The 23238-nt window shown below is 40.0% G+C and overlaps 1 protein-coding gene across 18 annotated transcripts in view; it reads right to left on the bottom strand.

Annotated features, from left to right (window-relative positions):
- Positions 1 to 11992: 11992 nt before the first annotated feature.
- LOC134210982 (protein N-terminal glutamine amidohydrolase) overlaps positions 11993 to 23238 on the bottom strand; it is a 161762-nt gene continuing 150516 nt past the window's right edge. For all 18 annotated transcript variants that reach the window (XM_062687477.1, XM_062687474.1, XM_062687472.1 and 15 more), the window contains one exon: positions 11993 to 13393. In XM_062687477.1, the coding sequence (XP_062543461.1) occupies positions 13260 to 13393 (134 nt within the window). In that variant the 3' untranslated portion in view covers positions 11993 to 13259. The remainder of the gene's footprint in view (positions 13394 to 23238) is intronic.

Genomic DNA, 23238 nt, shown 5'->3' on the forward strand with positions numbered 1-23238 from the left:
ATTTAACAATCAGCTCGCATGAACCGACCCCCATTCATTCGGATTTATATTTTAAGTTTGTTTCTTCTACTCTGTTTTGAATTTCGATTTAAGTTTAAATGCCGCTGTTTTATGTGTTATTAGTAAAATCGTACTCCACAAAGGAATTGTAACATTGGTGCCAAGCTAATATCTGTTGCAGGCATAAGTTGAAGTGTAACATGCGAGCTGCTCTATTCGATGATATCACGATTTGCCGTTACGTTCGAAATGTTTCGTGAGACGAGAGCATGCGCTAGGCGAAATATTTCTTGTGAAAAGCTTTTGCCTTCATGGGTAACTGAAACGATAAACGTAATGAGTGTAACCATACACAGCAGCGTTTTTGGAGATTTATTGTACAAATTCGTTTCATCCTACGGTAAAAAAGCGATAAAGAAATCAAATCATATCAAAATTGTTGCTGGTTACAGAAACAATATATCGCATCCTTAAACACGACAAATTGAGTCCGAATCCGAGCAACAACCCTGACCGAAAAACTTAACTTATTCATGAATCAAATGATGCTTCATTGAAAAACCCGCCGGAATGCTGTTCGGCAGAATCACAAGTAAAATTTGATGGCAAAACACATTTAGAATGTAATTCGAGTCACTTAAAAAGCAGCCAAAAGTCACTTTTAACGGAACCGCCATCGGGGGTACCAATGGGTCTGAGGGTGAGAATGGGTCATCGCTCTCACGCTCACCGAAAGTCTGGAGGTTTGGTAGCAAAATCGTTCAAAAAGGTCTCATATATTTTTAATTGGGAAAGGTTTTTGATCACCGTACATGACTCAATCATTATTGATTTATTGGCATTTATCGGTGAGTACAACATCTAAAGCTCAAAGTAAGAGGGAGCGCAACAATGAAGAACAGTATGGGTAGGTGTCACAAGCGAACGACGAGTATGAAGCGAACAGAAATTGAAATTTTAGTAGAGGGCCAGTTGTGAGAACAGCATTGTTGAAATCGCTGTTATTCTGCCTAGCGTCCACCCAGGAAAGGCTTGGGTAGTAGCATGGTGACTACTCTTACCAAGACAGCCTGTAAACTCCTCCTCATCCTCGGTAAACTCCTTTCAAAAGACACGGAAGCCGCATTTCAAATATTTCAGAAGCCTTCTTTCAAGAGGCTTGAACATCCCTTTAAAAAGGCTCGTAAGCCCCCTTTCAAGAGACTCGGCACCCTCCTTTTAGAAGCTTAATCTCCTTTCAAGAGGCTCGGAAGCCTCTTTTCGAGAGGCTCGAAGGCCTTCTTTCAAGAGGCTCGGAAGCCTCCTTCCAAGAGGCTCGGAAGCCTCCTTCCAAGAGGCTCGGAAGCCTCCTTCCAAGAGGCTCGGAAGCCTCCTTCCAAGAGGCTCGGAAGCCTCCTTCCAAGAGGCTCGGAAGCCTCCTTCCAAGAGGCTCAGCCTCCTTCCAAGAGGCTCAGAAGCCTCCTTCCAAGAGGCTCAGGAAGCCTCCTTCCAAGAGGCTCAGGCCTCCTTCCAAGAGGCTCAGAAGCCTCCTTCCAAGAGGCTCTGGAAGCCTCCTTCCAAGAGGCTCAGGCCTCCTTCCAAGAGGCTCAGGCCTCCTTCCAAGAGGCTCAGAAGCCTCCTCCAAGAGGCCTGGAAGCCTCCTTCCAAGAGGCTCAGGCCTCCTTCCAAGAGGCTCAGGCCTCCTTCCAAGAGGCTCGGAAGCCTCCTTCCAAGAGGCTCAGGAAGCCTCCTTCCAAGAGGCTCAGGAAGCCTCCTTCCAAGAGGCTCAGGCCTCCTTCCAAGAGGCTCCAGCCTCCTTCCAAGAGGCTCAGAGCCTCCTTCCAAGAGGCCTCAGAGCCTCCTCCAAGAGGCTCAGGAAGCCTCCTTCCAAGAGGCTCAAGCCTCCTTCCAAGAGGCTCGGAAGCCTCCTTCCAAGAGGCTCAGGAAGCCTCCTTCCAAGAGGCTCGAGCCTCCTTCCAAGAGGCCTCAGGCCTCCTTCCAAGAGGCTCGGAAGCCTCCTTCCAAGAGGCTCCAAGCCTCCTTCCAAGAGGCTCAAGCCTCCTTCCAAGAGGCTCAAGCCTCCTTCCAAGAGGCCTCAAGCCTCCTTCCAAGAGGCTCAGAGCCTCCTTCCAAGAGGCTCAAGCCTCCTTCCAAGAGGCTCAGAAGCCTCCTTCCAAGAGGCTCAAGCCTCCTTCCAAGAGGCTCAGAAGCCTCCTTCCAAGAGGCCTCAGAAGCCTCCTTCCAAGAGGCTCAGGCCTCCTTCCAAGAGGCTCAGCCTCCTTCCAAGAGGCTCAAGCCTCCTTCCAAGAGGCTCAGGAAGCCTCCTTCCAAGAGGCCTCAAGCCTCCTTCCAAGAGGCCTCAAGCCTCCTTCCAAGAGGCTCAGAAGCCTCCTTCCAAGAGGCTCAGGCCTCCTTCCAAGAGGCCTCAGAGCCTCCTTCCAAGAGGCTCAAGCCTCCTTCCAAGAGGCTCAAGCCTCCTTCCAAGAGGCTCGGAAGCCTCCTTCCAAGAGGCTCAGGCCTCCTTCCAAGAGGCTCAGAAGCCTCCTTCCAAGAGGCTCAAGCCTCCTTCCAAGAGGCCTCAGGCCTCCTTCCAAGAGGCTCAGGCCTCCTTCAAGAGGCTCAGAAGCCTCCTTTCAAGAGGCCTGGAAGCCTCCTTTCAAGAGGCTCAGAAGCCTCCTTTCAAGAGGCCTGGAAGCCTCCTTTCAAGAGGCTCAGAGCCTCCTTTCAAGAGGCTCAGAAGCCTCCTTTCAAGAGGCTCAAGCCTCCTTTCAAGAGGCTCAGAAGCCTCCTTTCAAGAGGCTCAGAAGCCTCCTTTCAAGAGGCTCAGAGCCTCCTTTCAAGAGGCTCAGAGCCTCCTTTCAAGAGGCTCAGAAGCCTCCTTTCAAGAGGCTCAGAAGCCTCCTTTCAAGAGGCTCCAGCCTCCTTTCAAGAGGCCTGGAAGCCTCCTTTCAAGAGGCTCAGGAAGCCTCCTTTCAAGAGGCTCAGGCCTCCTTTCAAGAGGCCTGGAAGCCTCCTTTCAAGAGGCTCAGAGCCTCCTTTCAAGAGGCCTCAAGCCTCCTTTCAAGAGGCTCAGAAGCCTCCTTTCAAGAGGCTCAGAAGCCTCCTTTCAAGAGGCCTCAGAAGCCTCCTTTCAAGAGGCCTGGAAGCCTCCTTTCAAGAGGCTCAGAAGCCTCCTTTTAAGAGGCCTCCAAGCCTCCTTTCAAGAAGCTCAAGCCTCTTTTCAAGAGGCTCGAAAGCCTCCTTTCAAGTGGCCTGAAAGCCTCCTTTCAAGTGGCTCAGGAAGCCTCCTTGCAAGTGGCTCAAGCCTCCTTTCAAGAGGCTCAGGCCTCCTTTCAAGAGGCTCGGAAGCCTCCTTTCAAGAGGCTCGGAAGCCTCCTTTCAATAGGCTCGGAAGCCTCCTTTCAAGAGGCTCGGAAGCCTCCTTTCAAGAGGCTCGGAAGCCTCCTTTCAAGAAGCTCGGAAGCCTCCTTTCAAGAGACTCGGAAGCCTCCTTTCAAGAGGCTCGAAAGCCTCCTTTCAAGTGGCTCGGAAGCCTCCTTGCAAGTGACTCGGAAGCCTCCTTTCAAGAGGCTCGGAAGCCTCCTTTCAAGAGGCTCGGAAGCCTCCTTTCAAGAGGCTCAGAAGCCTCCTTTCAAGAGGCTCGGAAGCCTCCTTTCGAAAGGCTCGGAAGCCTACTTTCAAGAGGCTCGGAAGCCTCCTTTCAAGAGCCTCCCTTCTAGAGGCTCGGAAGCCTCCTTTCAAGAGGCTCGGAAGCCTCCTTTCAAGAGACTCGGAAGCCTCCTATCAATAGGCTCAGAAGCCTCCTACCAATAGGCTTGGAAGCCTCTTTTCGAGAGGCTCGGAAGCCTCCTTTCAAGAGGCTCGGAAGCCTCCTTCCAAGAGGCTCGGAAGCCTCCTTCCAAGAGGCTCGGAAGCCTCCTTTCAAGAGGCTCGGAAGCCTCTTTTCAAGAGGCGCTTATTTTCATTAGGGCGATAAAAATAGGGTGTACCTCAACGAACGCAAAAGATCGAAAGGGTACCTCCCAAAAAAAAAGGTTGAGAATCGCTGGACTAAGACAATAAAACGAAATACAATGTTGGACGGGAAAGGTCAATTTTATTTTATTTTCAAAATTTCTTTTGAAATTTGTAAACATTTTATTCGAAATTTGTGGACATTCCACTTAGAACTTGTCACGATTCCGTTCGGATTTTTTCCAAATTTGTCTGAAACTCCGTTCGGAATTCTGTTCACACTATTGTACGAGCTTCATTCCAGCCATGCGCAGCTGATGGATTGAAAGTTCAAACTCTAACAAATGAACCCGAACCGATACGCCGTCTCACAGATGCAATATTGTTATTTATTTACCACTAGCAGACCCGACGAACTTCGTTTCGCCTAAAATTGATTTATTTTCTGATTAGATCTCGAGTTATGAAGAAATTGGTGTTTCATTTGTATGGGAGCCCCCCTTTCCACAGCGGGGAGGGGTCTCGAACCATCTTAAGAACCTTCCCCGGCCCCAAAAACCTCCACATACAAATTTTCACGTCGATCGGTTCAGTAGTTTCCGAGTCTATAAGGCACAGACAGACAGAAATTCATTTTTATGTATATAGAGAAGAAGAAGATTGAGAATCAGTCCACCTACTGACATCTTCACGAAAGTATCCTCGTGGTAAACGATTATGGGAATCAAACCCGCACTTTCCAATACGATAGACGGGTGCACTTTGGCAGAAAATTGGTCAGGAGACTCCATTTAAGATACTCATTGAAATAGAGGAGTGGCACTTTGAATCTGAAATACTTTTGAAAATGGTAAACAGTTGACTATTTTATCAGCCGGTTCTGGCACATCACGACAGTGTCCCATGCATTCAGCGATTCCAAATAAGTTTGTATATGAATTGCCAGACGGCAAACAGTTGAATTCCATGCACCACAGCTTCTTTACGCTGGTCGCCCATATCCTATTAATGTTGCAGAGCTTTGGACTTTAAAAGTACTAGGACATAGGACAAAGTAAACGTCGCCAGCGATAAATAACCCTTGCTGGATAGTGATCACGATTGCTTCCCAGAATCCCAAAGATATTTCCTTGTGAGTTCCAAAACACTTCTCTTGGATATTTCAAAGAATTTTCATTAAAAATTCAGAAGAATAAGTACAAATAATTTTTCAAAGAAATTTCAAAGATTTTTTCATGATAAAAATTGCTTCACCCAAAGTTTTTGATAATAATCGTATCCATCATCAAACAAGCCACTTGCATGTTACACTTCATCTTTTAACCACCAATTGGTTTCTATTTCCAGATCTCATAATTCCACCTCATTCTGTATTTCCTATCCTGTTTATATGGAATTGATCAATCAACACAACGTACCTCTTTTGACATTTCTTAGAAACTAATAAGATTCAACAGAGCTTTAGATTCTTTTGTTTTCATTTCATTTGATTCAGATCACACCTAAAAACCTGCACGCTTTTTTTTTCTTCTTAAGATAACAGTTCGTACTAGCTTGCTTAGCAGATTTGTATTAAATGTTAAAGTAAGACTTTTCCGTTTACACACTTTCGAATTTGATATTGTTGTTTCGTAAGTTTTTTTTGTTTGTGTGGTAGTTTTTCTTAGTTTCTGATGTTGCTGCAATTCATAGATGGATGTGAGGTGTTTCCCCATTAATTCTACCCCCACAGTAAATGTTAACATTCGTTCCCATTGTGATAGTTCTCTTCTCGGATGAAGCTGACTAATTGAGGGGGGGCCTCTCGTGGTGGTGACTCGAGCACAACGATTGGAATAGCATATTTTTTTTCTGGAAGTGGATGCAAAGCAAATTGGTTTTTCCTAATGCACTCGATTAGCTTATTTCGAATTATTCAGGTGTGATTCTGGTTGGTACAACTGGTGGATTTGTGTATAATATTCCGAAGGAGTGACTATTTTTTAAGTATAATGTTTTTTTTAGTTTTACTAGTTAAAATGGATAAAATTTTGCTATTAACATGCTACGAGCATTTGGAGAAAAATACTGTATAAGTTTTATTAAACAGGCGGCATTTCTAGGACATCAGGCAAAATTATCGTTCCAACAGTAATATTCGGTCAAAGTTGTTTCAGGCATATAGGTTATCTATTTTACTACTTTTCCATCTTCAAAAATATCAATTAATTAGAAAACATCATTTTTTCGTAAGTTACATATCAGAACATGTTTGTATACCAATGAGTTCTACATATCAAAAATAGAGTACTAATTGTTAGCTACTAAAAAAAGACTATTTGCTTTATCCACTATCAGTTCTTGTTGTTGAGGGATGTTTTGGAATAGCATCGTTATTCGAAAATTTGGCGTTCACGTTCCTTTCGTAAGACTTTTGTTTGATGTTCAGCAACATAGATGATAGTTGGTTCGAATTACATTAATAAAGACTTCACGAAAAAAAAACATAACTATATACTCTTTGATCATCTGAATTCACGCTCACCGCGCAGACAACACGTGACAGTGACTTTACATTCAATTTGCAAATGACGACCCAGCGGTGTAATAAAAGTTGTGATAATAGCAGTAATAAATATGTACCGACTTTGAAATGGACCGTGTTGGGTCAGTTTCGCGTGGATGGTTTTTATGTTGAAACTCATTTACATAACAGTCAGCACATTCGATGAAATCATGGCTTGAAAGTGTTCGTTCTTTTCGGTTCTGTTGCTACCATAGGCTATGCTATCTTTTTTGTGGCATCGAATTGATACTCGTCGTTGTATTGCCCCGCTCTTCATTATTCAAAACCGAGACAAACATTGGCGCAACAACTTGATGTAAATGAAAAATTAAGATAAAGCTCATCTCGTATTGTTTGCATAATTAAAGCAAAAAAAATGGAACTATTTTATATGAAAGATGTCACGCATAGCATTATTTTAAGCATGAATGTGATTAACTATCAACAGTGAGTACTCATCCATCAGGTGTTTCCGTACAATGAAATCTCAGTCGGTGTGGAATTCTATTTGAAAATAGTTATTATTTTTGCATCGGAATCAAAATGCGTGCAGATAACTTTTGAAAACCATTTTGAGTTGGAAAGCAAAATTTAAACTCAAACTAGTATCACACATGTTTCGAAAAAATCTCATTGACTTATATATGACCATAATCAGTCACAATAGAATTGCTGTAACCAAACCCATTTGATTTATGATGCTTGCGAATCTGAGTGAATCAAAATTTCTTGATCATTTTGCTTGAAAATTTATAATAATTTTATAATTATTTTCACTAGTGCATGAGCTCAACCACTAGGCGTATGAATTAATTCCACAAAGCAAGCTCAGCAATAATTCAATTGTTCACAGAATACTCCATTGCGCAGTGACCTCACGCACGACTATTGACTGGTACTGATCCTGTTGTTTACAGATGATTGCATTTTAATTTTAAGATGCTCCTATCATTCTTTGGATTATCTGATCGATAATTACCTGTATTTGAATGCGGAATGTATGAAATGTCTTCGTAAAATATGCAATTTCATTTTTCTCTTAGAAACTCAGAAGATTTTGAAAATTTGGATGAATTCTCATGGGATCAATTGAATATCCATTGAAAATTCAGATGAATTTGCCTTGAATTTGCATAAATGGGGAAGGGCCGTAAACCATTCGGCGGAATGCCGTTTGGCTAACGGCCCCTAGACCGAAAGTTGTTTGGCCGAATATACCATTTGGCCGAACAGACCATTAGCCCAAAAGTCGAAAGGGTCTTTAGGCCGAGATAGAAATTTGACCGAATAGGTCATTTGGCCAAACACACACTTAAAATAAATCGCAGATTTCTGTGAAATTTCACCGAAATCTCAACAGCAGAACTGTTCGGTGAATAATTTTACAGATTTTTGGTGGTTTTGACAGTTGAACAAAGGAAAAATCGCCGAAAATTTTGTGAAATATTTACCGAACAAATCTGCTGTTGAGATTTCGGTGAATTGAAGCAAAATTCACCGAAATCTGTGGAATGATTTAAGTGTGCAGATCATTTGGCCGAAACGGCCGTTCAATCTTAATTTAATCGTTTGGCAAAAAGGACCATTGTGAACAATTAGAAGGGAGAAATGAGAAGTGATAAATAAGGAGCGAGAGTGAGGCCTCTCACTTGTAGCATCGCACTTCTTCGCACTACACTGCGAAAACGAAGTAGTGTGAAATAGGATGTGAGAAATGATAAGTGTGAAGTAAAAAATGATAATTGAGAAGTGAGACGTTAAAAGACCTATTTGGACAAATGATCTATTCAACCAAATGACCTATTCGGCCAAATTACCTATTCGGCCGTATGATACGTTCGGTCAAATGACTTTCGGTCAGATAGATTTCGGCCAAATAATTTGTTCGTCTCATGCCTCACTTCTCACTTCGGACTCCTCACTTTTCACAATAAGAAATAAGGAGTGAGAAATTTTTCACACTTTTTGCAGTGAGAAGTGAGAAGTTAGAAATGATGGATGAGAAGTGAGACGTCGAATGACATATTCGACCGAACGACCTATTCGGCCAAGTAACCTGTTCCGCCAAATGACCTATTCGGTCAAATGACCTATTCGGCCAAATAGATTTCAGCCTAATGGTCTGTTCGGCCTAGTGGCATTCGGTCAAATGGCTTTCCGCAAATTTCCTTGAAAATTAATTTCTTATAGAAATTTGGAGAAATTTCCCTTTGAGATTCGAATCAATTTTCCTTTAAAATTTGAATATTTTTTCGAATGGCTTTCCCTTAGAAATTCTGAAGAACTTCTGTAACAATTTCAAAGACATTTTTCTAAATTGAAATTTAGAAGACTTTCATTCTAGAACTTTTGAAATAATTGCCTCTGGAAATTCAGAAGATTCTTTCAATTAAAAAAAATCTCTTAGCATAGCTTAGCTCATTAACTGTTCACATCGTAGTTGCTAGTCGTGATTGGCCAAGAAACAACAAATATGCACAGCTCACCACAAGCTATTCCCAAATTTAATGTTTCTTTAATTCGCAAGTTCATAACGATGCCAGCCACGTCCACACAGGCAGTTTACGATTATCGGCCTCTATAACGACGATGGAGTTCGTTGTTTGAGATCCAGTTGTGAAGCCACCAGGCACGAATTATGTACCGTTTAGTGTTCTCCACTGATACACACCATGTTTCGTTAGCGTATAGCAGCGCAGATATTACGTTAGAGTTAACAATTCGGATGGTTTTAAGTTCACTTATCTGCCTGTTTTAGATATTTCTTGAACTCGCAAAGGCAGTAGAATTCACAAAGAAGTGTGCTCAGTAAAAAATAAAAAATAAAACGTTGCGAAAATAAAGTTTGTTATCTGATTTTCTACAATGTATTTGCCAAATTCCAACAACGAAACGACAAAAATCGGGCCAACATTTACTTCAGGAGCGTCGCGTAATAACTTAAAAAAAAACTCCTCCTAAAAAATTAGAAATTTTCCATAAAAAATTAGGGAATTTCCAATAAAAAAAATCACGGTATAAGCAATAAATAAATAAAAAATTGTATTTTTTTTCGTGGAACATTTTGATTTCTTCATGGAAAAATCTTCATTTATAATTGCAATTTTTGCTTTTAAAAGTGCTAATTTATTTTTGATTTGTGGAAAATCCTCAATTGTTTAGGAATTTTATATTTATTTATTGCTCATACCCTGATTTTTTTATTGGCAATTTCCTTATTTTTTATGGAAAATTTCTTATTATTCATGGAAATTTTATTTTGCTGCCATCGCGTAATATTTCTTGAACCTGCACACTGTTTAAAAAAATCGTTTTATTGTAAAAAAAAAAACATTTTTTGATAGCAAGTACACACTTAATTTGTTTCGCCAAGATCTCAGCATTTTTTGTTAATTTTCCCGAGGTGGGCACCGCCGAGTTTTAGCAAACATGATTTTTGCCGAGATCTCAGTAAAAGTGACATTCCGGTTGCTGAGATACAGTAAGTATTTTGCTGACAATCAGTAATAAACGAAGTTTTCTGCCAAAGCTCAGTTATGAAATTTACTGAGCTACAGCGGTGCCCGATTTTTCCGAGCTCGCTAAAGAAAAACTTAAGTTAGTGTGTATGAGGAGACCTGGGTAACACAACAATTGATACACAGAAAAACAGACGTCTCACTTAGAACAAAATGCAATCAAAATCATCCTCACGGAAACATGGTCGGCCAATGCTAAAATCACTATGTGTGGCCAAGCGACAACCAGATGGCGGTAGTGCGCAAACGTCAAACGCAAGCAAAATCGATGCAAGCGCCATCGGTGGCCGATTGACCACCTACAAAAAAATAAATCAACCGATGAAAAGGTAAACGATGGAACATGAGTTGAGTGAGACGTCTGTTTCTCTGTGATTGGTATATAAGAATTATATCGCTATCGGCACTCCAAATGTTATGGTCAGCATGTTTTGTTCAAGGCGGTACTTCATGTGTCAGAAGTCCTTGTTTTCATCATAGTAGTCCAATTTGCTTACTCTGCGAAAAAAATGCGCCTTCGAAAAGAACTAGTGAACGATTGTAGGTATAACATTTCGATTAAAAACTCCTTTCGTCTTATACCGGGCAGACGCATTTACTTTTAAAAAAAAAGCGTTATCCCTCCCTTCGCCTTATTCCGGGCAGACGCATCCATTCAAAGAAGGCATTATCTTTCCCCTTTGTTTTATACGGAGCAGATGCGTTAATTCATAGAAGGGACCAAGATGAATACAGTACTAGGTGCTCCAATCTGCCAAATTTGTGGAAGAGAAGAAGGCGGGGCTGAAAAATCTATTTTCAGTGCAAAACGAAAACAAACCGACTGGCTCTCCCATACTAAAATCCAAGATGGCTGAATCGTGAAGGCATTCTTTCCTCACTTTGTCTTATACCGACCGGATGCGGTCATTCAAAGAAAACATTACTTTCTTTCATTGCTTTAAATCACAATCCAAAGGAATTTAGACCGCATTGCATGTAATTAAGCAGAATTCAGTAATATTTCAATGATAATTATGAATTCCGCCAAATGGCATTCGCGGAATGAATTTCAGTGAAAAAGTACATTCCGCGAAATGTCTTTCGGAAAACAGGTGCATTCCTCGAAATGTGTTTCAGAGAATTGGTACAGTCCGAGGAATATCATACCGTGAAAAAAAAATCCGCGACATGTTTTTCGGCGAAATAGTATACAACCTATGAGAACGGAGCATATGCTATTTTATTAATTCCTAATCTTGTATTTTTTTTCTGGAAGGGGAAGCTTATAACAGCTCAATTTGGACATCAAGAAATCATTCAACACAAGATGGGTAACTCACTGTAACTTGACCGCTGAATAGCCCTGCCTTTTTATTTTTCGGGCATTGTTTCGAATTAATACCCTCGATACAACAACAACGTGCACATTTCACGTACATCGACCACATCGCGTGCTGTCTGCGCGTATCAAACCTATTGAAAAATGTATACAAACGACCCTGCTTTGAAGTGCGAAACGACCTATGCGGTGGCACGAGACCCTAATGAACACAGCTAAACAAAAAACCCGTATACTACCGGTAAGACATTTTCCAACATGGTGCCCCTAACGATTGTAAAACACGTCAAGTTATAGGAAAGGAAAACAAAATGGGGAAGAAAACTTTATCGACTTCAATTAGTTAACTAATATCACAATGTTGTTTGCGTAGTGTAGAAGAAAAGTTTACGATTCCTTACGTCCTTGATGATGATGTTTGTTCCATATAGTGCCTATGTTTAGAACAGTTCTTCACTTATGTATCTGATTACCCGGCATTTTCTTTTCATCTTCGCGGAAAATGCTTCGTGCAGATATCTTTTTTGTTGAAGTGTAGCTTTCGTCTGTCGCCGTGTTATTCTCCATGGTAGCTTTAATCACATTATGTAAAGTTTTGTGCATAAATAGATGAAAAAGGTGATCTGTTCGTAATTCAATTCATTCTCTTCCGTTTAGTTGTAGTTCAACAAATAATTAGCTCTTCGAGTTTTATTCTTTTTTAATATAAATGCAACAATCGTGTTTGTTGATCTAATATTTATTATCTAACTTGTATAATATCTATTTCTCGATTTTCAACAGCTGCTATGAGTTGAAAATTCACCCTTCTGTTCTTTTTAGTATCTCTATAGCGTAATAAGTAATTAATAACACTAAAACCATATGTCTTTATATATATGTATGTCTTGTTGTTTGGACGCGCATACATTGAATTAGATTTTCCATAAAAATTTTAAATTGTGTTTTCTACGTAGTTGCTGTTATTACATTCTTTCATATTTCTTCATTATCGTACAATCTTGGGATAAAGTGTCTCAAATGTAAATTAATTTAACATGAAAATAGACAAAAAACAAATAATGCTGCTAATTATTACTCGTAACGTTACTGCACTTATTGTGCAGATGCAAAGACATTCCTCGACTCAAGTAACATAATCCACTATACTTGAACGAATTATTATCTTTTAATAATAACCTGCAAGGGCATAGCTAGCGCTGATACTGAATAAAATTAAAATACCAGGGCAAGTAAATTTGAGGAAGAAGATATCATTCCATACCATTTTAAATAAAATTACATAAACTTTAAAATGTATCTCTGGGTCATCTTTTGATTACTATTAGCCTACCCATAAAATGTTTGTTGAAAGCAGTTGAATTGTTTGTATGACTTAATTTAAATTAATAATCATTAGTATGACAGTATTTTTTTTAATATTTTGCTCATAAACAATCCAAATAAGATTCTTCAGTCCATATTGTACGATAACAAAAAAAAACTCTAATAAACTATAAATTGTTATTCATTCTACACTACGACTCCTCGGTGATAAAATCTACCTCCATATTCCTCAAGTTCCTCGAAAACAAAAACAAAACTGATGATGCACCATACAGACCGCCAGTGGTTGCTGGTCATTTTCCATCTCGATCGAGTACTACCGTTCAATCACCGCACCGTGGAACCCACGTGAATTATTGAAGCTACCACCGACGATGAAAACGTCCACCACTGTAACAAATACCTGCTCATAATTATTACACATTGCACCAGCAGCGGCGGTGACAGTAGCGGTAACGGAACCGATGGCCAACAGAAACGACGATGGGACCAGTAGCATCTGCAGCAGCGGCGGCAACAACAACAGCAGCGGTAGAAACAGGAGCAGGAACGGCAAATAGTGAGTGAGGCAGCCACTGTCACCGAGCACACCGTTGCCGCCTACCGTAAGCGTAATTTAGTTCTGCGTTTTGGTGATATTCCTGTCGGGTGGTTTGTAAAACTGTTGCACGAAATGCAGCAGGTCGTACACGCTGCCGGGGCCTTTGCCGGGCTTCATGCAGATGAAGTCATCCAGGCTGTGCGTGTTGGCTGCAAAAATGGAATGAGGAAAAATGTTTGAAAATTGATAACGTTATTACGGAGCTGTGTGTCGGTGTGGTTAGTTTGGTATGAATATGTAATCACGTTTGTAATTTCAAAGCATTGTTTCAGTTTGGTCGACAACAAAATGGACATATAACGATAAACACTAACAAGAATATACGACATCGGCATTTGCTGTGATGAATGGATGGTCATGTTCAGAAACTGTTACCGGTTGGGCAAAATGCAATGATCGCATTCACATCCAGAACGAAACTAATATCGAACTGCAATACAACAAAAAGGTGGTCTAACTATGAATGTGAAATTATAGTTTTATAACGATCCTCAAGATCGTTAGCGATTTACTTTTCAACTATGTTATAAAACCGAATTAATGTCATCGATGAAATTAAAACCAATTTTTTTGGATCCATTTAGGGCTTACATGATTTTGTTAAAAAATATGGGTTGGTAAAATGCCTTCTAAAGCAAGCTAATAGAAAACTACTATACAAATCCGGCAAAATAATCATGTCTTCATAATACAGAGGAGTAAATTAAAAAAAACGATTATATTCAATTGAATTGACGAGATCTGTGGTCTAGATCTTCTGAATTCTTTTGGCAGATCGAAACGTGTCATACGACACCTAGTTCTTAATGATTGCTCAAGAATAAACTTTTAATGAGTCTGCTGCTTTCGAAACATTAAAGAGTGCCCGGTGCACATTTCTATTGGCAGACCAACAAGTGTCATGCGAAAACTCATTTTTCACGAATAAACTTCGTACATCTCATGAAGTCTCTCGGAGGAAAACTGTAGGAGGCCTCATTTCCAATTTTCAACCAAAACGTGTTATGCGAAAGATCCTTTTTCGTGATATCTCACGATTGAACCTCTGATTAGTCTGTAATGTACAAAAGAAACCTTTTAATTCTCCAGAACGCCCTGTAGTTCAGAATATACGATATATATACCTTATTTATGCTTCGGATTTCTCACTCATATGAATAAAAACCCAGGATTGATCCAAACAGCGGAGTGCAATTTTTTAATGTTCTCCTGTTATTTTTTCCACTCCACAACATATATGGTATGATTCTTCATAAAAGTTGTAGCAAAAGATCTCCTGAAAAACTTTGTCGAAGACACAAAGTTCGTGATTCCGTTACTTTTGGAGATTTTTTACGTTTTATGCTGCCAAACCCTTCAAAATGGGGTTTCATCATATCTTTTCATTTTCATTACCACATTTTTGGCATGTTCTACAAAGTATCAGATAAGCATCCTCATGCTTTTGTTATTTTTGTTTAAGACTGGAATCAAGGACCACTCCCCTTCTTGATTTCTGATAGCATTCTAGATAAGGATCTCAAAAGTAAAACATGAGCATCACTAGTGTCCAATCTACGAATTATACCATAACAATGCTGATGCTAATGCTAATGCTAATGCTATGCTCTAGAAAGTTTCAGATAATATTTTAATACGCCGTTTGGTGGTTATTGCGACTTAAGAACTTGAAAAATAAAAGAGTTGTATTACGGGAAAAAAGAAAAATTTGGATAGCTTCGCGGAAATAACGCGCAGAGGGCAATCCCCGCATAGAACAATTCATACATAGTGTGCGTTGGATTGAAAATGATAACAAAACAACTGTCATGTAGCTCAAAAAGTTGAATAGCGTGCCTACACGAGTACAAGACACGTAAGGATTAATTATCAGCACCCTGTCGGTGTCAACTTACTCGAAATGTATAGGATTGGTCCATAATACATATTTATGTAGTGATTCAGTGCTCAAGCCATTGAGAAATATTCATAAAATTTAGAAGAATGTCATGTAGTTTCATGCGAGGTTCCATGTCCTAGAACATTTTGTTCCTAATGATTGGTTTTATCGGCGGCTAACTGAATCTGGACAGACTTTCTTTATCGCTGGGAGGCTGTGTCGGGCCTATACGGAGTTCCACCCAAACATGATGTGACCATTTGAATTTTTTTAACTTCGTTTTTCAAATTTATTGCAATTCATACAGCCTTACAAATATTCTTCCAATTTTTTTTGGACCAAAATCTATGCGAAATGCACTTGAGTATCCATTTGCAAGCCAGTAACGCAATTCGGATAGGCGTCCCGCGTTTCGCAGGACGCTTGCTGATCACATTACCAAAACACTATGAGGCTAGTGCGCTACGAGTGGCGAACGATCGTTTTGGTAGGCTGATAGAGCAGCTTTTCAGCGAAGTTCACCAGAGCTCGCTGTTAAAACCCCACCACATTCTAAGCAAGTTCCACAACTCCCAATGACTGAAGGAAGAATTATTGAGCCTCTAGGGCATAATCTTTCGTCCTTGTTTTTCTTTTGATTATACTTACATGCCAATGTCATAAATATAAATATAAACAAAACATCACAAATTAACATTAGCCGCCTTTGATCAAAACCCGGAAAATATTAATTGGAGGCGCTTTGAATTTTCCAGGATTCTCAATTTTTCTTGCAATGCGTAATAACAGTTTTATTTGATATTTTAGTCATATTTGATTTAACTGTAACTGACAAATTGTGGCAGTCAATCTCATACGCATAACAAAGTACAACCTGAACTGTAGAGTTGTAAGCAAATGTAAGGAATGTTTCATCAAAAAACATTCCATACTATGCAAAGCAAAATAAATCTCCCATCACAAGGATTTAATGAATCAGCGCACCATGCGTCTCCATATGTTTGTATGCTTATACGTCGAACATGTTCAAAGCTTGTTGACATAAAAATCAATAAATCTCCAAAAGTAATGAAATTACGAACTTGGTGTCTTCGACGAAGTTTTTCAGGGGAACTTTTGCTACAACTCTCGTGAAGACATATACCTTGCATGTTGTAAATTGGGAATAACGCTAAATCACATAATAAAGGTACTATTAAATAAACGCGCTTAAACCACGATTTTAGCCACTGTGCATCGCTGGTGTCGGAGTTTATCACACTGTAATTTCTCCGGATAAAGTGGTTGGTACAGAAAACTGTGATTGTGGTTGCGAAATCCGAACTCTGACCTGATTAACCAAGTCCTGTAAGCTTGTAAGCTTTTCTTACATTTTTTTGTATAAGAATCTAACAATTTCGCATATGCCCAGCTCTTATACAGGTTTTGCTAGATTCTTATACAAAATTGTTAGAAAATCTAACAACCGCCGGTTGGGTGTAAGGTCAATCTCATGAATTTTTGTGAAGCATTCGCTTGATTGGTGGCAACAAACATTTGACAGCTTGACCCCGCCTGTGTGAGATCGATTTCAACGGAAGGAAGAGAAAAAAAATGAGAAAAAAAACATCACCTTTATCCTGTTGAATATTTACAACCTTGATATGTGAATTGATCAACATCCCAGCAAGTCCATAGAGCTAATAGAATTTCACCCATTACACTAAAATTATGCCATACTAAAAATATTTTCTCGTTTACTCTGATGCAGTGTTGTAAAATGTCACTTGATATATGCTTGAGTCAATGGTTCTTTCATTAGCGACTTATGGAGGGTCGACTGTACCATAGGCACGTTTAGGTCCTTCAAAACTTCCTGGAGCTATGATTGTTCGATATAATAATTAATGTCGATACCATGGGTTGAACTCGAAAACTTTTTGGAGTGCCTTGAACATCTCGTATTCAAGGAAAATGGGTTTAAACCCATTTGCCATGATGCACATAAATTTATTGAACCGAATATGGCATAGACCTTGAGCTTAACTCGAGAACATTTTGTAGAGCATTGAACATCTCGTATTCGGAAAAATCGGGTTCACATGATGCGGTTATTCTTATTGTATCGGAATGGCCCTATACCGATATTGAGGACATTGCAAAAGCCTTGGTCGATGTGGTAGACCGTGGGTTGAATTCAAGAACGTTAAGAAGAATCTTCAGAATCTAGTATTCGCGAAATCATCCCAAGATTTTGGATATCTGGGTCTTCAGAGTAAAGTAAAACTTGATCACCGGTATATTTTTTCTGTAGAACCAAGAGGTTAGGTCGGATGAGCCAGCTCTACCAGCTTGCCAGTTATGCTTCTGGAGTTAGTACGGAGAAGGTAATAAAAACCGCGCTGTAGTCTATGATGTCAATATCACCTTATAGCACTATTGGGGTAACATCTGTGTAAGTGATGTTGCTCGCTTTCGGTTTCTGCTTTATCTAATGAACAATATTATTTAAATTTTTTAAACTAATGCACTTCGATTATCACCAAAACCATACTATTTACCAGGGTTGTTAACGTTAATCAACGATTAACGCCGTTGTCGTTAATTTTCTTTTGGTTCAACGTCAACGGCGTAGCGTTGAACTACTTGGATTGTAACGTTAACGTTACCGGGATGCGTTGATTCAACGTCAACGGACATCGGTAATCTGCTCGTTACTTTTTCTCCTTAGCTCCTGCCCAATAAACAATCAGGACGTTTCTAAGCCAATGCGGTATCCATGGGTCATAATTTTTTTCACTTTCAATCATAGTTCACCACCGAAAAGCCAATGACAGTCTTATTAATATTCCCATTCAAGTCAGATCAAGGTTTATCATGGAAAAATAACTTGCGATTGGAACTAATCAAATGACAACTTGTACACCTTCAGGAGCTCACTCAATATGCGAGCAGCTAAAACATAGGTGTAGGCTGCTGGTGTTAGATGCATTCATGGATACCAAACTTGACAACTTCTAGAAATGAAAATACAATACAGTTCTGCGAAATACATGAATATGAGAAAAGTGTAACAGTTTATTCCATTCATTGAAAATACTAAGCGAAAAAGATCTTTCACTAGGTATATCGATATGTCATGAATACAGTTTGATGGTTACATCTTACATTAAATACAAAATCCGGGTTTATGAGTTAATAATATTGATAATTTGATAAAATCTGAATTTCTGTTTGTCTGACTCTTATAGACTCTTATAGAACCGATCAGCTCAAAAATTTGTATGCAGAGGTTTTTGGGACCGGGGAAGCTTCTTAAGATGGTACGAGACCCCTCCCCCTTGGAAAGGGGTGCTCCCATACAAATGAAACAGTAATTTCTGCATATCTCGAGAACTAATCAGAGAATAAATCAATTTTAGGCGAAACAAAAATCGACGGGTCTCCTAGTCCCTTTTAAAATACTTTGTTATCTTGTGACAAACTACCGTCATCTGACTAACGAAGGTAGATGAATAATGTTGTTCTATTATTGGAATGCAAATTTTACATGATCTTAAATTTATTTGTAAAATTCTTTTGTATATTAAATAGCCTAATGTCCAAATTTTGCATATGTTGACAAATAAAAACTCTTGCCAGTAAAAGAACAAAATCTGCAAAAGTCGCAGTTTTCATTGAAAATTGAGTTCTAACAGCTAATTAACGTGTAAAATAACGCAGCCGTTAACGTTTAATTAACGGAGAGCGTTACCGTTATCGTTGATTAACGTTTCATAAAGGTTAACGAAAATATCGTTGATCGTTAAAATTAACGTTAACGGATTAACGAAACGGCGTTAATCGTTTATTAACGTTAACAACCCTGCTATTTACCTATTAGCACTCATGTGAAAAATCTCGACGAAGAATAGGAACACAGATAGGAAAGTTTTCGTTGAAAAAGCACATAAAAATGAGGGTAATTCTCGTTTGTTGGTCAACATCAAGTTTAACTCGAGATTTACTAAAATACGAATGATACAAATATACTATTATTGACAATGCAGAAATGCTAACTATTATTCCCTAAATTGAAATATTGGTAAAACGTCATCGATAACAGAGCTATCCAACAACCCTTCTTAGTAAGGACAGCCGCAGACAAAAGATTTGACGATTTGCAATTGATACAGAAAAGATTCCATCCACTATTGCAACTCTGAAGCGAGACAAGTCTAATATAAAAATAAAGCATGGCCGTATCCCTTGTCCTAATTGAATACACTCCTATTAGTAAGACAATATTGAGCTTTTTATTCTACAAATTTTTCATTGATTATAGGGTTGTGGTACGGGGCCCTCCTTAGCCGTGCGGTAAGACGTGCGGCTACAAAGCAAGACCATGCTGAGGGTGGCTGGGTTCGATTCCCGGTGCCGGTCTAGGCAATTTTCGGATTGGAAATTGTCTCGACTTCCCTGGGCATAAAAGTATCATCGTGCTAGCCTCATGATATACGAATGCAAAAATGGTAACCTGGCTTAGAAACCTCGCAGTTAATAACTGTGGAAGTGCTCAATGAATACTAAGCTGCGAGGCGGCGCTGTCCCAGTGTGGGGATGTAATGCCAATAAGAAGAAGAAGGGTTGTGGTACCGATAGTCTTCTTCTTCTTCTTCTTATTGACATTACATACCCACACTAGGACAGAGCCGCCTCGCAGCTTAGTGTTCACTTAAGCACTTCCACAGTTATTAACAGCTGTCTGCGAGTCAGGGAGAACTGCCTAGGATGTGGTGGGGCTTAGCAGTGGGCTCTGCTAAATCCCTCCCAAAAAATCACAAGTGTCCGTATACAGACTCCATCGAAGCGACTGTGTGCCGCATCAAAAGCACAAGCCCAGGGAGTACCATTGGCACATCAGGATCGATGCCAGTAAGATCCTGATTATGGCATACTGCCTGCATGTTACTGGACTCTGATTTGAATATTGCCATACTGTGAAGCGCTGGTAGTCTGGACATTCTATTCTCTTAGTAAGGCTGGGTGGCACCAACCAACGGCGAATGGGCTAATTGTCAGGTTGCCTTTCGTCCCATAAAACCGTGGCGGGCCTTGCAGCACGCGATACAATCCTGGCACCCAGTTGTCAAACTGCGTGGGGTAGGCTCAGATGCTCCTTCCTGACTAGCGCTGATCTGGCTCTGGATTCGACAACAGCCTGTTACCAGTATTAAGCCACTCTTAAAGGATGACAAGAACATGAACTACAATTTGGCTTACTTACCAGCTCTCTTTCTCTCTCTCTCTCGCTTACATTGTTTTGTGGTTGACTGTAGACGTTTCGTAAATTAAACTAAACACCTTTTAGTTCTTTCATGCTTTCTCTTATTATTCAGATTTTCCCTTAATTAGAGTTTTACAATTGTTTGCACGTGCACTTCACCGTTGGGGCCACCAGCAACACTCCATCCGCGTCCACTATACTCCTCCCAAGTAACACCAAAAACATCTTTTCTAGCGGAGACCTAACAGACTTGTTGTAGGACGGTTAAAAAGATGAAATAGAAAACATTTTATGTTTGAAAAAAGCTGTGAAAAGGTGTTTGCCAAACATACATCTGTTTGATCTTAAAAGATGTTTTGGACTACATTCTCACAACTTACTGATAACATGCCATATTTTAACATTTGTTTGGTTTTTCAAGATGTTTTGTATTGCATTCTCACAACATAAAACATGTTGTCAGGATGATTTCACGAACATACAAATAACATTTTCATTTTTTGACATTTGTTCACACAGAAGATGTGTAGTTATGATGTATGCTTAGTTCAAATCAGTATTATGGACTTAATTTCAACATCTTGTCGTAACTCAGCTATGAATATTTTTTATCGACTCTGTCGTTTATCGAGGAAACGCCATATTGCTAACTCAAACATGTGTTTACATTTGAATTTCTAAATTATATGTTTACGGTATAGCGCATATATTTTTCCAATCAACGGCGCTTGAATTTGGAAGAAGTAAAATGAAAAGTTGCACGATGAATCATGAGTCGCATAAATTTCAAACTCATGCATCGACACAAAATTCAAACTCCATGAATGTGTCTTTATAATAATTTTATAGAAATAGGAATTCGAAGTTGATTTTATGTATGCTTTTTTCATTCGGTTTTGTTTATTGTTCAATTTGATTGGCAAAAATTGTCAACAACTCTTTTTGGTACTCGATTTGACAGATCACATCATGTTGAGAAAATGTTATTGAATACTGTTCGGGATAAACCAATTTTTAAAGCAGCCGTTTTCCTATTGTAGCAGCTTAAACTATAATATGGTTTTATTAGAATTCATCACTTCAACAATGGTATAATTAAATTACAATGAATGGTTTCTAACCCCAATATTGACACTAAACGACCTGCTAATCATGCTAATCGTCTATATGTAAGTACAATTCTTACTTTGCACTACTTTTAGTGCCGCCTATTTGTTTTGCTACGAATATCCGCTTTTTGCCTCTTCATCTAGGCATCAGTAGGTGGAATAGACCAAATACAGCAATACCAACGAGGTATGCAAACTGAGCTCCTCTTACCGTAATAGTTTGCTACACTGAGATATACCGCGGTGTCAACAAATACTTAATTTAAACTTAACTTTAGTCTTGTGAGTGTATTACGATTACCTTCTTGTGACTGAAAGATGTTGAAAATGTGAATAATTTTTGCGCTGTTTCGGTCGTGTAAAGGTAATAAAACAAGTTTATATACCAACATAAATCAACCTATATGTTTGAAAAGTGTATTTTTTACTTTCATACGACAAACCGTGTTACTTGGGCTACCCCCGCTACCGCATGCTACCACCTGCACCAACCTACGTTCTTCCTCCTACCATGCTGCCCCTTCGGCGCCGATAGGTGATTACTGCTTCTTCTGCCTCTTCTGTTGCGAATTTCACAACTTCCGACTTTCGGTCATTACGTTTATACAGCCTATACTCCGCCAGGTTTCAACCCGCGCAACCCCTTCTCATACACTAGGGCTCTTGTCCATACATTCGGTTCACAGACGTCGGGCATTTAGTCGCACTAACGCTTCCCCCGTACTCCACCTCGTTTTCGACTCACTTCATGCCGCGGAGGCCAAGGTCAACCGTGGCTACATCGTTCCACTTCAAAACACTAGTTTTGGGCCTCGTGGTCTCTTAACTGGTACCCGACCCGAACGAACACCAAAATGGCTGTACTACTTTCGTTCACTCCGCGCAGGTTTGTTATTCTGATTTTCCGCTTATGGGATATCACACTACGCACTCCCGTGATATTAACTTTGCGGAACGACTTTACCGAGCACCTGCGTTAGATTCTCCTATTTAGATAACACCCGAGTTGCGCCTGGATTAACAAATCCCTGGAGTCACAATCGATTTGTACTCAACTGACCGATTTCGCGCGTCAGATCTCTTTTGTCTCCTTTCGACTATCTTTGTACTTGGTCAAAAATCGAATGCCGCTGTTTTTCGTTTGCTTAGGTAGGACGATGTATATTGGCCGGTCACTCGTAGGTCGATGTATGTAGGCAGGACACTCGTCGGCTGTAGGGCGAGAAAATGAACTCTCTCTCTCTTAGTGGTGGTCAGGTCAACGATGATGTCCAGCCGCTCCCTTAATCTAAGAAGTGTGTGCACTAGAGTTGAGATTTTTGCAGCTAACCACAAGCGTGGTTTTGTTGTGAGTGTTTATTGCTCCCTTTCGAGTGCCACTCACGTTTCCCGCATCTTATTTGGGCCGTGCCTCTTTACGTTTTATTTTATTTTGTTGTATCAAATGCCAACTCTAATGCACATGCTTCTGAATATTAGTGTCGCTTGTCGCGTCAAATACGCTAGGCGTAGACTATGCGACTACCACAGTATGCTGCTGGTAACAAGCCGCAAGGGGGGCCCAACAGCAATGATCTCTTCGAACAAACAAAAAAATGGACGGTGGAGCGGTGTCTAGCGGTAAGGAGGACCCTTTTGCTAGACGAAGTGCCCCACTCTGACCAAGGTCATAAACACGGTGATGACCAACCACGAGAACAGCGGAGGCCATACAATGGAGGTGATTACGGACGTATCGGACGAAATCATGTCCTTTCTGGA

Source organism: Armigeres subalbatus, chromosome 2 (genome assembly GCF_024139115.2).
Source record: "Armigeres subalbatus isolate Guangzhou_Male chromosome 2, GZ_Asu_2, whole genome shotgun sequence".
In the NCBI taxonomy this organism is placed as follows: Eukaryota; Metazoa; Arthropoda; class Insecta; order Diptera; family Culicidae; genus Armigeres; species Armigeres subalbatus.